General features: G+C 49.1%; 1 protein-coding gene across 2 annotated transcripts in view; it reads left to right on the plus strand.

Moving 5' to 3' along the window:
• Nucleotides 1–16,743, plus strand: part of LOC149350471 (neural cell adhesion molecule 2-like) — a 425,822-nt gene that overhangs the window by 174,349 nt on the left and 234,730 nt on the right. For both annotated transcript variants that reach the window (XM_089576882.1, XM_089576883.1), the window contains exon 2: nucleotides 4,610–4,960. In XM_089576882.1, coding sequence (XP_089433008.1) covers nucleotides 4,610–4,960 — 351 coding nt within the window. The remainder of the gene's footprint in view (nucleotides 1–4,609; nucleotides 4,961–16,743) is intronic.

The following is a 16,743-nucleotide window of genomic DNA, read 5'->3' on the forward strand; positions in this document are numbered from 1 at the left end:
ACAGTGAAAAACCGAGCGGAAAACAATGGTGTGTGCAAGACATAATAAGCTTAGCATTCGTATTCTAACTGTTATCCAAGTGAACTAACTTGTGACAGTAATAGCTTGGAAGGATGTCGGAATGTTGCAGAAGTTTTAAGGTGCGGACGTGAGAGTCGCACGTTGTTAATTAAAAATAGTACAAAAGGATCGGACAAAGAACATGGAAAATACGAATACAGTAAGCGCTGACCTCCTGCCCTCAGGCCTGCGAATGGTATTTTATATGAAGAACACCTTTATATCAAATCGATCGGCTTCGCCTCGGTTTCGGAAGCAGACGGCGCTTCAGTGAGTTCAGCGGTGGTCACTGGAATAATCAACAACTACCGGAGATATAATGTAATATGTTCATCGCGATTAAACTTTGTTTGATTTAGGCGGAAAATAAGAGCGCATTGCCCATAAACCTGTAATTTTAATAGTAGTTGTACCCTTAACTAGGTATTATAAGCAACGAATGAATCATTCATTACTCATTAGCCGCTGCGATGGCTCACCGATTATGGTGCTCGGCTGCTGGCCCAAAAAGACGCGGCTTCGATCCCGACCGCGGTGGTCCAATTCCGATGGAGGCGAAATGCTAGACGCCCGTGTACTGTGCGATGTCAGTACACGTTAAAGAACTTCAGGCGGTAAAAATTATCTGAAGCCCTCCAGTACGGTCTCAATCATAGCTTGAGTTGCTTTGTGACGTTAAACCTTATGAACAAACAAACAAAATTCGTTACTCAATATTAAGGTTCGTCGCCTCATGGCATTGCGCATTTATCCTTCACCGCTGCTCCAGCGAATTTCTATATTCAGCTATGGTCATCGTCGTAATCGTGCACTACAGGCGACCCTGGTGAAGCGTGCTTGCATCGATATAATACAAGCAAATGAAAACATTAGAGTATTACACGCACCCTCACACGTCTGTCCTTCAAGAGCCGATGGAGTAAAGGCCTGCAGTGCTCCTTCATGCAACCCAGAAAGCTTGTGAGGCTGCGGGCTCTCATTACCGCATTTCATTCGCTGTCGACAGCTAACAAACCACTATGCTGGCTTAGGACGAACGAAAAGCTGTCTAAGGGAGCCTAACAGACTACTGTACAGGACCGGCCGCAGGCTGAGCGCGAATTATGTTGCATAACTTAGCCACAGGTATCCCGGGCCGCTACGAGACCGCGTCTCGGGCTAAAGCACCGCGCAGACCAACCCAGCCAGCTCACGCGAAAACAAACAGAGGAGTGGACGCTGACTCGGGGGCGTGTCCGCCATTAAGAGAACCGCGGCGGCCGCTAATCGCCCATGTCCGCGCTCGTCACGCGCGTGGTTCGAGAATACGCCGTCGCGGTGGGCGCACACGTGCGGGCGGGCTTCGCGGTGTCGTCCACCCCGGCTGCCGTAACCCGACGGCAATTTGGCAGCCGCCGGAGCGAATATTGCCGCCGCACGTTCTTCGACTGTCCCCCCGCGTCGCTCTTTACGTCCGTCCACCGCGGCGGCGCCGGTCAGGTGATTGCCGCCCGGACTCGTGCCAAAATTGCATCATTAATTATTCACTTCCCCATCTCGCGCGCGTTCCGCCCGCACCGACTACCTTAAGTTTATAGTTTCCTTGCTTTATCTTCTGTCTGCAACACTGCGCTATAATTAACTGGCGCCTGCGCCATAGGAAGCCATTTATGCATTTTTTAACCGACACCGGCTGGGCATTCTTTCCGAGCCATCCCCCCTTCCCACTTCTTTCCCGCTGAAGGCCCCGTGCAGTCTCAGATTCTCTCCTGTCGGCGCTGCTTCTTGGTTCCTTTGTTTCGCGCCCGGTTCGGCACTGATTTTCCTTCGGTTCGTTCGTGTCGCGGCTCGGATACGCTCCTCGCTCGCTCGGGGGACGTGTCGTCCTCCGTTAAACGCGCGGTGTGCGGGGCTTCGCGCGGCGCGAGCGAGTGGCGCTCGAGAAAGCGGCTGTAACAGAAATCTTGATTGCAAGCGAGAGGCTAACGAGGACCTGCTTCCATTGTTGCGACACTCGCGCGGCGTCGGGCTTGCTCAACCCGTTACCGCGACTGCAATGAGGTTGTTAGGCGCGGGCTTTGTTTGTTGGCCGGCCGCGCACGGCGGCCCTGAATGGAAGCCGCGCGGGCGCCCAGAAGTGATATTGCAACAGGCTTCGCTGCTGAACAAAATGTCCTTTGTGACGTCCTTTATATTCAGTGGAGTGCCACGGGTGGCGCTTGTTTCTTTTTTGGTTTGTTTTTTGCCCCTCTCGGTTTACTGCAGTGTTTTTGCGCGTTGAGTTAGTTGACGCGAGTCATTCTTCGTCGAGAACAAAAATAACTTTCCCCATAGTAGACGCCGGAAGTCGTTCCTGGTTTCGGAGTATGAGCTGACAGAAAAGCGGCTCCTTAAGCGCGGGTATCCACGCCCCTGCTCCGCTACTATTATTAATGTTTAAAGAGGATAAATTTCAGCTTCCAAGCAACATACTTTCTCAGTGAAAGCAACATACTTTCTCGGCAGTACAATAACATTTGCTGGACGCGTGACGGCGGCATTAAAAGACTGATGATTTTACTTGTGTGTGTTGAAGCTAAGGTACGAGAAAAAGATAATAAAAAAATAGGCAGGAAAGTTAACCGAGTTAGGACCTCGCATGATAACCTAAAGCAGTGCAGAGCTAAGAGATTACGAAAAGTGAGAAAAAAAAGGAGGACATATTGTGCGCAGGACTGTGCAGGAGTGTCTTCACAGAAGCTGTCAGGCAATAATAACAGTCATATTGTAGCATAGCTTGCTAAGCCATTTGCCGGTAGCTCACGTGTGCCAGTCTGTTGCGGCGAGCAGCCGTTTTTCTCAGTAGAAACGGGGGCAGTCGCAAAGAACGTGGCCGACAGTGTCTTCGCAATCGCAGGAGTCATAGGTACGAGCGCTGACAATCCCGATGCAAAAAGAATAAGCTTTGTAGAAGCCACTACGAGCCAGAACATAGAGAGGAAAGTAGCGGTGCGCCGGGACAATCGGTAGGAAGCCCAAGAGGTTCAAGTGATAAATAGAAGAGCGCCGCCACTGAGTACGCTTCAAAGTTGGTGGGTACCAGTCCGATAATAAGAGCATGCCTGCGAGGCTCTGATGCTGTCTGGCAGCGTTTGTCGTGGAGAGAACAATAGACGCACAGTGATAAACTCAGTGCGCTGATCGAACAGCTTTGTCAACGTGGCCATTAGCAGTTATAACCCAGTAGCCTCGTAGCCACTGAAAAGTTACTGCCGATGAACACTGATGGTTCGTGTTCTTCGTGGTGTAAGGCTGATGGCACGTACTGTATGGCCGCCTTTGAATGAAAGAAGCTTACTCGACAGGATGGTCTTGGGCAGAGCACCACTGGTGATCGCAATCTGTGGAACAATAGACGATAATCTCCTCAAGTACTGTATACGTGGCATCGACACCGTAATGACCCCAGTGTCAATACAGGTAGGGGATGTAATCGACCCGTGGCTTATATATCGATGCAGTGCTTCCATTTCCCGTACAATAAAAACTGGGATATCTGCTGGAGAGTAGCCGGTGATGTTAGATTTCAGTGTCGGTAAAACCTGACTTGTCTTCGACAAATTGAGTGAAATTTGAGCGAAACAGCAATAAGGCAGTGCCATTTGAACTTGACTTTATAAGAACTGGTATGTTTTAGTTCGGTGACGTCAATATCATATATGACTCCCGTTGTGCAGTCGCAATCTGTTGCGACGACTGGACGGATCATGATGTTCCCAGTTCCGCAATGCCCAACAGCGACTCCAACGCGCTGCGATAGAGTGCGTCAACCGGCCGCACATTTTTTTCGCGAGACTACAGTGAGAGAAGGAGAACATGCCTTCTTGCCCAGCCTAAGTTGTCGGTAGCTCAGCGCACAGTTTCGGGCGCGTTGCTAGGCCAGTTGCCGGATTTCCACTGGTGCAACTCAGTGCCTCCCTTTTCGTGTCAATTAATCGGCTTCTAAGCATAAAAACTCTGCCCATTTGATGGTGCTTGACCTGGGAAACCTGTGGAGGTCTCCACCTCCATCGCCTTAAGCAAGGCTCGCAGTGTTCCAGGTACCAAGATAAAAATCTTTGTGCATTACAGTAGGAAAGAAACGTTATGTACTTCGTCATCGTTCGATTCCTACGCTACCAAAGGCGTTTGGATGGTGGTTTGTGCTATTAGCAATGTTCTATCAGCGCTACACATCTGTTGATGCCAAGTGAGAGAAAGAGATCGAAACACAAAGTAGCAGTTTAGCACATGGCCCGTCACTCGCAAGCGCTTTCAGTGGAATGTACAATGTGCCAAACTACTCAGTTGCCGCAGTCATGTGTGTAATTAACGTCGGCTTCAACCTCCACTGTGTGGCTGTTTTGAAGGCGGCACCGAATTTTTTCAACAGAGCCGCCCAGAAAATTTAATTATAAGTGCACTTTTGGTTGCTGGTGTCACTCCTTGCTAAGTAGGGGCGTGGTAATTAATGAAACTCTCATTCAGTTTGCTCTTGCCTGACGTGTCAAAAGTTTCACTTGCCTCGTGTCTGTTTTTCTCTACGCTGCAGACGAGCCGGTGTCCCTCGCCGTGCACGTGGGCAGCCAGATCGACCTGCCGTGCAAGTCACTGCTGTCTAACGACCTGCCCCTGCGCATCAACTGGTTCAAGGACGACTCACCGATGCCCGTGTACAGCGTGACGTACGCGAGCAACCAGAGCTTCCACAGGACCAACATCATGCAAGGCCGGCACGCGGCGCGCTCCGACTGGAGCCAGCGGGCCTACTTCAGTGTACTCGGCTCTCCGGCCACCCTGAAGGTGAACGACCTGTCCTTCCAGGACACCGGCACCTACGTCTGCCAGGTGGTCATCAGCCGCGGTACACAGCGAAACGCCACCGTGCACCTGGTCGTGGTCGGTGAGTACAGGCTCGTGCATCATATTTCCGCGCGCATTGTAGTGCTCAGAAAACACTTTTCCGAGTACTACAAGAGAAATGCAAACGTCTTTTAATGCGGATACGAACAGCTGGCCACTCCGATGGTGATGAAGGCAACGGGACGACTCTGCATAAGCGGGATGGGTAAATACGATATGCAGTGAGTTGGTGACGCAGAGTAACTTACATAGGAAGCTGTGCATGAAGTCGGAGCTAGCACGGAGAGCACCCTGGCTAGCAAGGATTGTCTTCCACTGCGTAAAATGAAGCCGCAGGCGTTTTTCGGTAATCTCGGAGTAAAGTTTCACGCTGCTATTGCGACAGAAAGAAATTGGATCGCAGCAGGCGAATTCGATTCCAGATGCAGTCTGTAGTTGGGCTAGTTGGTGGTAGCAGAACATGGTGAAAAACAGCGCCCATTGCGCTATGTCTACGCGCTGTTTTAGTGCGTGATCACTAAGATTCCCAATCTCAGATCTCTTCGATGTTTTTCTGTCCGAAGCCTCTCTCCGTGACCTTGAGGTTGCTCGGGAAGAGCAACCTGGGTCTCAAACGCCCCACCGGCGGCAGCACCTGCCATCGCAGTAGGGCAGTGGCGCACCGCTGAACCACTGCGCCACGAGTGGTATGAGAACTCCGAGCGATCTGTGAATGTGAAGTACAGAATGACCAGTTCCGCATATGTGGGCATTAGCCAATTAACGCTATGGCGTCATGCTCTTAAGGCGGAGCGTAAACCCGATTTCGCCGGACTTCGGTTGAAGCTTGCTTGACATTTAAAACCGAGCCGCGAACCGAAACAGAAGAGAAAATCCAAGTGTTAGCCCGTCTGATTCACATTTGGCTGAACCACGTTAAATCGTCCGCCATATTTCATCATGTCTTTCCAGAGGTCTCAAGCATCCCGAGCTACCCAGACTTGGTTCCCAGCTTCCTATAATCGTGTTTAAAAATTCATCTTCAGCGTTCATCAGACGGATCTGTTCTTCTCAAAACATTTTAGTGAGATGGTACTTTTACTGCGTGGAGAAATTACGAAGTTAGCGTATTCATGTTAGCTCAGGCCATAGAAACCCCTGTGATTTTATCAACGTTGCAAAATATGCTTAGTGAGAAGCGGCAGCGCTTGTGAAATTTCATGACTCGAGATTTTCTCGAAGGCATTGTTTCAACGATCAAAAATTCAACAACGTAGACTGATGGTCGAACTGGTATTACATAATAAGGCTAAAACAGCAGGCGCACTTGCGCAACTACGAAGGAAGTTGACACAAGACACAGCGCAGTGTCTTGTCTTATCTACCCTCGTCCTTGGGCAGGTGCGCTGTTTTAGCCTTATGATCAAAAACTGTTATTTCTGGACATCTGAGGCCTCTTGTCTCTCGCTTTTTACTACGTCGGTAACTACGCATCTGCACAGGCACAGGGAGACGCTCGCGATACGCTAATGACTGCGGTTAAATTTCCTATACTCCTCTTGCCCTGCAACCGATTATTGTTCATTTAAGTGTGCCACTCTCCGTGCCTGTCTTGGCGCTGCTTTTAAGAACATAATTTTTTGCCAACTAGCCCAACTTAAAGCTCAAAACTATTTGTGACAATGAAGGAATTTGGCTGATAGGTGTCTGATCGGCCCACCGCGATGTGACACAAATAGAAATGGTGTGTAAGGTGTACAATAATGGCGGGTATTTGGAGCAGGTAATGGCAAAAATATCAGTTACCACATTGTAGGTCGTCTCTCAAGCGTAGAGCACCTATATTTAAGCTCAGTTGATCATCAACCCGAAATCTAGCTACTTGGTAGGTATGTTTACCACGTTCGAAAGCTTCTCGGGGCTTCCTTAATGGTCACATTCATTAACGCCTTAAAAGAGTACTTGGCTAAACAAAATCAAAACACTTTGTACCCATTTCACATTCTGCTTGTCTAACTGAAGAAAGCGGAGCCTTCAAATTGCACAGACGAAATGCGCTGCCTGAGTACACCTGTGTGTTTTTCTTGATTTTGTTGTTGCAAGTTGGCGTGTTAATTTCCTTCCTCATGCGTTCGCGCTCGTGCTACTGAAATTATGCCCCTAACAGGGCAAAGATTCGTTAAGGTGAAAACAATATGGCTGTCTGCCCTACCCTGGCTGAAGCGGATGAAAGCAGGTAGGCAATGAAGAAGAAGAGGGAGCATTCGCAATCGCACGAAAACAGACTTTCCTTTCTCGGATGGCACCCTAACTTTTTTCACCGTATAGGAAACTTGAGGAGAGCCTTCGGGGCATTGAGCGGCGATGCCGTGTTAGCCCAGCGACTGAGAATAATTTGTTGAGACAACAGGCAGTCGCACTGCGTTCATAGCGTGATGCAGGAAGGTTGTATTTGAGGACTTCAAGAAGGCCCGAGGCAAACATGATGGTCGACTGTTTCATGCTGTTTTTGACGTCGCAAGCAACGCTGTGGTCACGTCGGGGGCAACAAAGGATATGCTTTCTGGAAAGTCACTTCATACCCGCGGGCGCCAGAAAAATGTGATGTTTCGGGTCAAAATGAAAAAAAAAAATGCAGGTGGAAAACGACACGTAAGCTTAGTAAACAGTTGCAGTCCAGTCCTTGAGTCATAGAGAAACAGGCTATCCTCCAGTACAAAACAATGGAAGCCTTTTCTGTCTTACACCATTGCGATGAGTGTGATGAGAACTTGCGCAAGAACATGGCAAAGTTGTTCGCCCTCTAATTTGTTCTCATGATGCCACAAGGGGCCGAAGGAGAGTGAGAAGTTATAAATGGTGTATTCATAGCGCCGCGCCTTTTAGAGTTTTTATCGCCTTCAGCACAAAAAGTTAGAGATATCTGTGAGGAAAGGACGACTGCGGTGTATATTTGTTATCGGAGATTGCCTCCCACCTATGTTATGTTCATCGGCCAGCAAGTGCAAGAGTGCTTCAGAGGCACGCCATGACGATGCTATCGTGAACCTGTCACCGTGAGGAGAAAGACAGTGCAAAGTTCACAGTTAATGCCTTTCCACTGACAGCCATTGATCCGACTAGACCAATGGATGTCACCAAGTTATCTTGGGAAAACATGCCTGTGGTCATAACGTCGATCGAGCGTTCGTACGCAAACAAAGCCATGTTGACGGGGTTGATGCGTATATCTGGTAGAAAGAGCACACGCTTAGAGCAGCTTCACAAGCACTGAGCTTACTTTTAATTTTTCTGCAGGTTAGTAGAGGTACAGGGTCAGTCAAAAGTTCCCAGGCCACAGGGTCTGCTTTCAAGTGGCGTATACTGCCACTTACGATAGCATCACAGACATCAAGGTTCTCAGAGGTGAGAATAGTACTTCTACTATCCTCTACAGAGATTTTTGGCTCCAGGGGTGTCGTAGCTGCCCAACTATAGCGCTCTAAAGCAGACCCTGCGGCCTGGGAACTTTTGGACGACCCTGTACCTTTTGGTTTGATTAGCCCTATTAGCACCTCGTATATCGTGCCATCGTTTCTCTGTTCGGGCACGAGTCTTTCCTTTTCTGCTACGAGCAGCAACGTTGACGAAGGACTAACAATGCGAACAGCTTGGGAAACTTGTCTTCGCCCCGCACTCCCACTCTGCGGATGCAGCGTTTCCCCTCGCTAACCGCGGAGGGGTTCGTGCTCGAGGGAACGAAAGGGGGGGAGGTTTCCCACAGCCTATACTTCGTCAGCCTTCAAGTGCCTTCAGAGCTCCCGTGCGATTTATTGCTACTTCTCATTATATTCACAGAACATATTAAGGCGGAAGCCTTTAATGTCTCATCGTTGTAAGCAGCAGTTGTCGACAGAAAATGTCACGCTTTTCAATTGGTGGAAACGGTCGTGACGTCACAGTGCGCGAATTTCAAACCGGGCCAATTGCACTTTGGCTAGTAACCATGCAACCAATTGAAGGGATCGTATAGTGATGCTCCAAGTAAGTGGGACTGAGCTTAGTTAATTGCTTAATTACCCAATTAGCCTAATTAGCTTTACTAGTCAGGCCATATAAATAAATAAAACCGATTAGGAAATTGGTCGAGCTCAGGAATCGAACGCCGGTCTTCGGCGTGAGAGACGAGCATGCTATCCACTCCGCCATGCCAGCTCAATGGTTTGCAATGAACGAAGGCGCGTCTAGTGAATACGGTGCCTTCATTCACTCTCATCCTCCTCTATTCCCTTCCGGCGAGGTTTAGGTGTCCGCCGACAAATGAGAGACAGGTACATTTCCTTTCCTCAAAAACCAATTTACCGACGAGGGAGGCGTAGAACCGAATGGGCGATGGCGTTCTATGGACTCCTTGGCAGCGTTGCAAGACGCAGTCGCGTTCCACTCTTAGGGGCGAAGCTTAACATCTTAACCACACATCAGTGACCACACTTTAGGTCAAAACAGTGCCCCCCCTGAATTTTGACGGGTGTCCACCGAGATAAGTGAGACAGTTACTGCGTAATTTCCTTTCCTCAAATACAATTTTCATTTTCTTCATTACGGCTCCTCTTTATCTATCTTCTTTCACTCCCACCTCCCTTCCTCTACGGAGCGGTTCAGGTGTCCACCGAGATGACAGAGAATTACTGCGCCATTTCCTTTCCTCAAAAAGCGTTGCGTCCAAAGGGCAAGGCATCGCGCCGAACGGGTGGTGGCGCTCCGTGGACTCCCTGGCAGCGCTACAACGCGCTGTCGCGTTCCACTCCTAAAAGCGAAGCTTAAGCGTCATTAATTAGCAGTTAATTAGTATTCATGCATTAATCAGTAATTAAGCAAAAATTAGTGATTTGCCATCACTTAGTAATTAGTACTCATTTATATGTGACGCCACCAGTGCCACAGAAACAGCGAAGGTGGTGCGGAAAACGCTTCCGCCTCTACCCACTTTAGACAGTCAAAGTGCCCCCTGAATTTTTTGCACAACTACGGGCGTAATCACACACGACATCGCGATTTGAGGCTTGTTATTTGGAAGATATGAGCCATGAAGAAAGTAGCCCACGAATGCCCTGAACCGGAAAAGCCTTAAACCGCTGTTTAAATTTGTGGCTATAGCGTTCGGCCGCTGGGCTCAAGTACGCGGGATCGAGCCCTGGCCTCAGCGGCCGCATTTCAGTGAAGGCGAAATGCAAAATGGCCTTGTGCTGCACGATATGAGTTGCACGTTGAGAACCCCAATTGGTCGAAATTAATCCGGAGATCTCCGCTACAGCGTCTCTCAATAACCCACGTGCAGCATAGGGCCGGCAAATGCCATATACCGTACCGTACCGTACCGTACCGTACCGTACCGTACCGTACCGTACCGTACGAAGTTCCAGCCTCAGTAGGCCTGTACAACAAATATTGTTTGTATTCGCGTCCACAGGTTTAGCCAACTGCTACGAATGTCAGTTCTGTCCGGATGGTACCTAAAAGGTTGGACCTTGTGGGTTTCTACGTTGACACAGGCCACCACCCACCGCGGGTTCGAGCTTCGCGCGAGCCAAGGGCCCCGATCAGCCGTCACCACACACACACTGGGACACCGCGGCGGCGCACTCAACCTCCGCTGGGAGGAGAGCGATTCGCCGCAAAGAAATAGGCCTCCAAGTTCACAAAGGAGACGTTTATTCACGTCGTCCTCCAGCTGATACACACACACTCAATAGTCACCCCGTCCCGGGGGCGCGCGAGGAGCAAGGCTCCGCTGCGCGCACGAAGCGACTCGAGCAATGCGCGCCGCTAGCACGCCGCTGCAGGAGAATGTCCCCGCGGCAGTGCTGTGATCTCTCTCTCGTGTCGACCGTTGGGCCGGTTGCGAGAGATAGTGGGCAATCAACGCAAGGTACGCCTGTCGGAGGTCGCTGGACCCCGCTAGACAGGCTCGAGCCGCTGCAGGTCAGAGGACACGTGCGGGCGAGCTCGAGTATGCACTGGTCCGAACGGCAGAGGCCGGCACGGAAAAACACAGTAACGTACGCACCTTACGCTGTCTCGGAGGGATCTCTCTCTGGGCCCCGCTCGGACGGTCGCGCGGTGCGCGGCCGCCCAAAGCGGGTCCCGAATTCCCGCCAAAAGGCGCCAATGGCAAAGGCCGTTGGGGAGCCGGGGCGGAGCTGTGGCCAAATGACAGTGATTAGTCACCTAGCCGCCTCTCCACCGCCTGAGGCGGGAGCAAGGGAAAGAGGAGAAACAACGCGGGAAGTCGGCAACAGCCGCGCAAAGGCAACGGCGAAAAGCCAGGATTCCCACGACCTAAAGCGACACTAAGGACGAACTAAAGTTCACCTGCATTTAGCAAACGTGCCGGCGGCAGCGCCGGGCCAGAACCAACGCAGGCAAGCAGTCGGGCCAAAAGGACCATGTTTATTCGGTGGCTTGGGATTTAATAGCCAAGACAAAGAAGGAAGGGGAAAGAAAGGGGGGTTGCCGAGAGGCGGGCGTTGCTCTTTGCGAAAAACGATTCGTAGAGCGACAAAGGGCACACGTGATCCTAAAAAATTAGTTCAGAAGCTCGTAGCGATGCATCTACAGATTACCGTTTTGTAACGACAAAGAGGCTGCCTTCACGAAAAACGGAGATTGCGTAAGCCAGAAAATGTCAAAAAGTGAATACAGGGGCTACCACTACCAGTCGTTTTCGCAAGAAATATGCAATGCCAAGAAAGTTTCTTTGCGCGCAGATGCCTGAAGCTTGGCTACATCACCATTAGCTTCCAAACGGTGAACACGGAGGTGTCTTTCTCGGTCCTGACGTCAACAGTTCGAATTGAGTGGCAGGAAGAAACATTACCGTTTTTTTTTTTAATTCAGTTTTCTCATCAATAGTATCCGTCGAAAAAACATAATGTAGACACAAAGAGCCATAAACTCGATTTTCACAAAGAACAGAAACTATATTGAGTTGTTCTGTCTCTCTCACCCCCATTCGCTTTCTGTCGAATAGACACGGACGTTGAACGTCAATAAAAACTAACTAAAAAAATAATGCCAGTGGTTCGTGGCAGTTCAACCGCAAGAAGAACTGTTCGCAAACCTATGAATGCCAGTGCATTCCTTCCCGACATAGCAAGCAGGAACTACCATAATGCACCGTGATTTACGAAACGTGAATAAATTCATTGATCTTTTGTCTAAATCATCATCAAAGACGAGTTATTTAGAATCACTCATAGGCGGACAACGAGCAGCACCAAATCGAGATGTGGACAGATGGTACGATGCCTCGATTCCAGCTGCCCCATTCAGAGTGAAGATGCTCTTTGTTCGGCCGGGATACTTTATTTTAGTGCGGCAGCACTAGTACGCTCACCAACCCAGACCATGAATCTTGTCAACCGAACTTAGTCTTCAGCCGTTGCCTAGCAACAGCGACGCCTCGTTACGCTTCTTGTGTGTGGAATGAATAAATAGATAAATAATAAAATAAATATTGTCGCGGCTAAGATTCGAACCCATGGCGGCGCGAACAGACCAGCTTCGCCGGCCAGTGCACTAGAGCACTATGGTATCACTGCAGAAATTTTTTATTGCATGGAAATAGTGCCGAAAAGGAAAATCTGAGCATGCTTATGCCACAAAATAGCAGGCTGTGTAACACGAGCCCCCCATACTTCTGCACGAGCCCACCTTCCCAAATATCAAAAGTCTGAGAGGCACACACATGCATCTAGATAGGGGGACCAGCTAGGCGGCTCTTCCATGGCAGCATATATACTCCCCGCACCAAAGCGTACTGCTCACGGAACAAAGATTTCGACGACCGCGGTGATTCGGCATGGCGGTCCATCATACAGCTCTTCCAGAGACTAAATAGTCCCATTAACATAAATAGATCACATGGCAAAACGCAGTTTTTCTCCTCAGGCAAAAAATGAAGGGTGTGATTTCATTGTCGTTCTGAAGTGTTCGCTGTAATATGTACCAGAAGAGCACAGCTTCATTGCACAGAATAAAACAATGGTCAATGGTCTCTGGCGCATTGCAGAGGCGGCACTTCACCGTCACTGGCACAAGCATCTCCTAAGCGTGAAGTCATGTATCACAGGCAGCATCGATATGTTCAGTTTAAAGAAGAACGTTTTTGCAGCAGAAAAAATGCACATTCGCTTAACACGTTTTAAAAGACTGGTGCCGAGGAACTCCTGAAAAGGTTGCCGATACAACGGTACAGGAAACAAGTACTCTGTAAGTACCTGAGTCATCTGCCTTCTGGAGGGCTGTACAGGTAGTCTAAAGAAAAGCACATAGTCAGGAAATTGAAGGTGTCAGCAACTCTCTTAAGGCATCCCCATAAAGGCCCCTCACGAGTGTGTCCAGTCGGTGAAAATAGGAAAGGCAAATGAGCACTAAGACGCCTAATAAGCACATCAACTAAAAAGAAATGGTTTGCCTATTTGAAAAAAAAAAACGCGAAACACGCTGATTCACGAATAAGTGAACAAGGCTTATTCCACCAGATTCCAGGAAAAGAAGCAGGTCTCGCATCTGGTCTGCGGTAAAAGAGGTTGCAAAGAAAATTCATGACCCACTACATATCGTGGTAGCCAATTAAAAGCAGTTTTCAGAGGACTCGCTGTAAAGAATATTAAACCCACTGTCAGACACAATGCCGGAGAAGCAATTTCGACAGAGGAGCAGCGCCCGTAGCAAACCTCGCCGCCTCTGCGACTTATCGCACCGGCGTGAAAAAGCGCGCGTCACGGTAGCCGCCATTGCGGTGTATTGCGCCGTCTTGCCTAAACTCGAGCAGCGGTGGACACAGGTGACAGGCACTAATATGCATCATGATACGAACATAAATTGTCCACAAAAAGCAGAACGGGTCCTCGTTCCTTCGCAGCGCCGCGGTTTGATGCCCTGCGGCCGTCCGCTACTGCGCGAGAGCGCCATGTGCTCGATTAACGGCGATGCACGTTTCCCTTCGTTCCGAACGTATGCAGCAGAGAAACCGAACGCTGCTCTGGAAATTCATAAAGTGTAACAAGCACCCGCGCGAGAGTGAGTGCGAAGGTTGGCGTCACTCGGGGCAATCTCGATGTGGGCGCGTGGAGCGAGATAGCAGTCTGACCCGCGGTACGTTTACTTCGTTGGCCCATAGTAGACATGTGGCAAACTTATATCATGTGTGTGTTTTACTGTAGGCGAAGTCTGACCGAGAACACGGGGTCATTTTTTTTTTCCCCAGACCTCGTCAACATTGCACAAAAGCATTTTATTTCATATACTTGTTCGGAATTCTAAAGCATTTAGAAGCTCTTGAATACACGTCATTTGTGATAGGTTTTACCCAGCCAGGTTGTGTGCATTCAACTTGACTCATGAAAACCTACCTCCAGTAACTCAATTTACAAAGCCAACTACGAAAGACGACACTAAAGGGTCTTCACAATACAAGCGCAGCGCTGTCTAGTTTCGAAGTTGGCGCTTTAAGTAAGTCAAGTCTAACCAGCTAGCCCGCAACAGTTCCTTGGCTCTCTTAAGTCGTTTTGCCAAAGGCGTCTCTCTACGGTCGCTTCGTTTTAGTGGGGTACGGCTTTATCTTCTGCTACCCTCAAAAGAACATGTGCCATTCACTCTTTTCCACTCCTGATTGCAACAAAAAAATAAAAAAGTACTTCAGTATAAAACGCGTTCATTTAGCAAATTTAATCACATAGGTGGGAGAGACAACATCCCAAGGGCTATGTCGCCACGCTTGAAAAGCGCTTCATACCCCTCTATCGCATCAGTCGGGAAGACGCGAGTGAAAACTTTCCCTAACTCCCTTTTTATGGACTACCCCTCAGGCACAAGTTGCGCTGATGGAAGTTGCGGGCATTCCGTGACGACACTTTCAGCCTCGCGAAAGCCTCTTGTGCAAGAAGAACGAGATTTTCTTATGACAGCAGCTTCACCGCATTTTCGTTGCGTCACACCATAACGTTTGTGTACGTGCATTTTCTATGTCTGCTACGATAAACTATGTCCATGTCAGATGGCATGCAGCAACGTTTACGGTGCCAGCCCTGACTCGCAAGGTAGCGGCATAGGGAATGAACGAAAGGCTTTGTGGAGTACAGACGACAACGTTCTTCAGCCACAAATGAGTGACTGCGCATGGGGAAAGTCCCCGCCAGTGGGGAATGAAGCGGTGGCGCTGCTATCGCTCACTCTTGAAGGCGTTTCAATGGCGTTCCGAGTTCGTCTGCAAACATAACTGGCGACTTGCGTTGTGTCGCGTGCCTAGTATATAAAACAACGAAATAATTCTTTTTGGTTGCACAGCCAATGCTTCGACAGTCCTTTCGGTGACAAAAATGCGACTACTCGAACGCTGTGGCGACCGATCTGTTTCTGGCCGCGCTGCAATCGGACTTCCTTTAAGCAGGCCGCAACTGGCGACACGGCTGGGGACACGCGGGGACCTCCGCCTATTACTGCCTATTCTTGTTCACTACAGTTGCGTCCAGCATGTTCTGAAAGGCTAAATAGAGATCGGAAGCTATTTAAATCTCCTGGTAAAGCACAGTATACAAAGTGTTGCTATTATTTATGCGAGTGAGGAAAATATTTACATTGGCTATCTCAAACAAAATAAAGCCACAAACCAACTTACAGAAAAGATGAAACATCTAAGGCGCGTGCTGAATCTTGAAATAGAGATAAAATTTTGATTATGACTATATACCGCAGAATAAATTATATAAGATGCTGTTACAACTTTCAGATATTCACAACAGCTCTCGTTTATTCATGAATGCATTGTCGCGTAAGTTGCATAAAACAATATTTCACCCTCTGACTATGCACCAGACCCCTCCTCCGTGTGTTAACGCGCGCATTTAGAGAGAACCCCGAGCTACTCGGCCAGGACTCGTGGGAATTACCGCACGTGAAGTAGTAGTAATCAGGCGCATGCTGTCATGGTTAACTAAGTTTTAGTGTGCTCGTTAAGCCAGTCGCTCATGCCGCTAGCTAACCGCATGACCAAGTCGAGCCAAGCAGATGGTTTGCATCATAAATGTCACCAAAAAAGTGGTAGGGTTTTAAAGTAGTTAAAGTGAGTAGACGTGTGAAAGCTTGTGTTTAACCTGGTTGGCTCATCGATGGGTCGTCGGGTACGTCTGGCGACGATATAGACTCAGGTTAAGCTCTGATCGAGGTTAAGCTGAACTGATCTGTTCGCAGCGCAGATGGAAGTTGACGAAGACAACGATCTGCAATGCACAGCGCGAGAGTGAGAGGCATGATCGGCTTCGGCGACAGCATAGTGCCCTCGTGCAGTGGTCAGCGAAGCTGATCTGTTCGCAACGCCGCGGGTTCGAAGCCCAGTCGTGGCAATATTTATTTTATTTCTGCATAGGCTATTGTTATGCTAGGTTTGGCCAAGGTCATCCTCAAGGGCTCGCCCCCATTGGCTACACATGGCGCGACGTTCCTCTCAACTTACCCGCTCGTCCTCCCAGTGGCTGCAGATTGCGCGACGCTTCTCCGAACTAAATCGAGCTTACCCGAGTTACTCCGAGGCTTCACACAAGCTTCTTGGTTGCGACCGTGTTAAGTAGTGTTTGCGCACTAGAAACTCGGTTATCAGGGCTTTTAAAACGAAGCTGCGGAAAATACCTATCATCAGGTAAGTTGAAACCGCTCGATATATAAATAATTCCAATCAATGCAGTGCTCTCGCCCGAAAATAAACGCATAAAGACTCGCATAAAACGGACTAAATGTGAACAGAAGACGCTTAGTTCCAGCCTACCAATGATGCTAGTAGACGTTGGACAAAATTATCTGGGAATT

This window comes from Amblyomma mixtum, chromosome 3 (assembly GCF_055824585.1).
Source record: "Amblyomma mixtum isolate Tamu chromosome 3, ASM5582458v1, whole genome shotgun sequence".
In the NCBI taxonomy this organism is placed as follows: Eukaryota; Metazoa; Arthropoda; class Arachnida; order Ixodida; family Ixodidae; genus Amblyomma; species Amblyomma mixtum.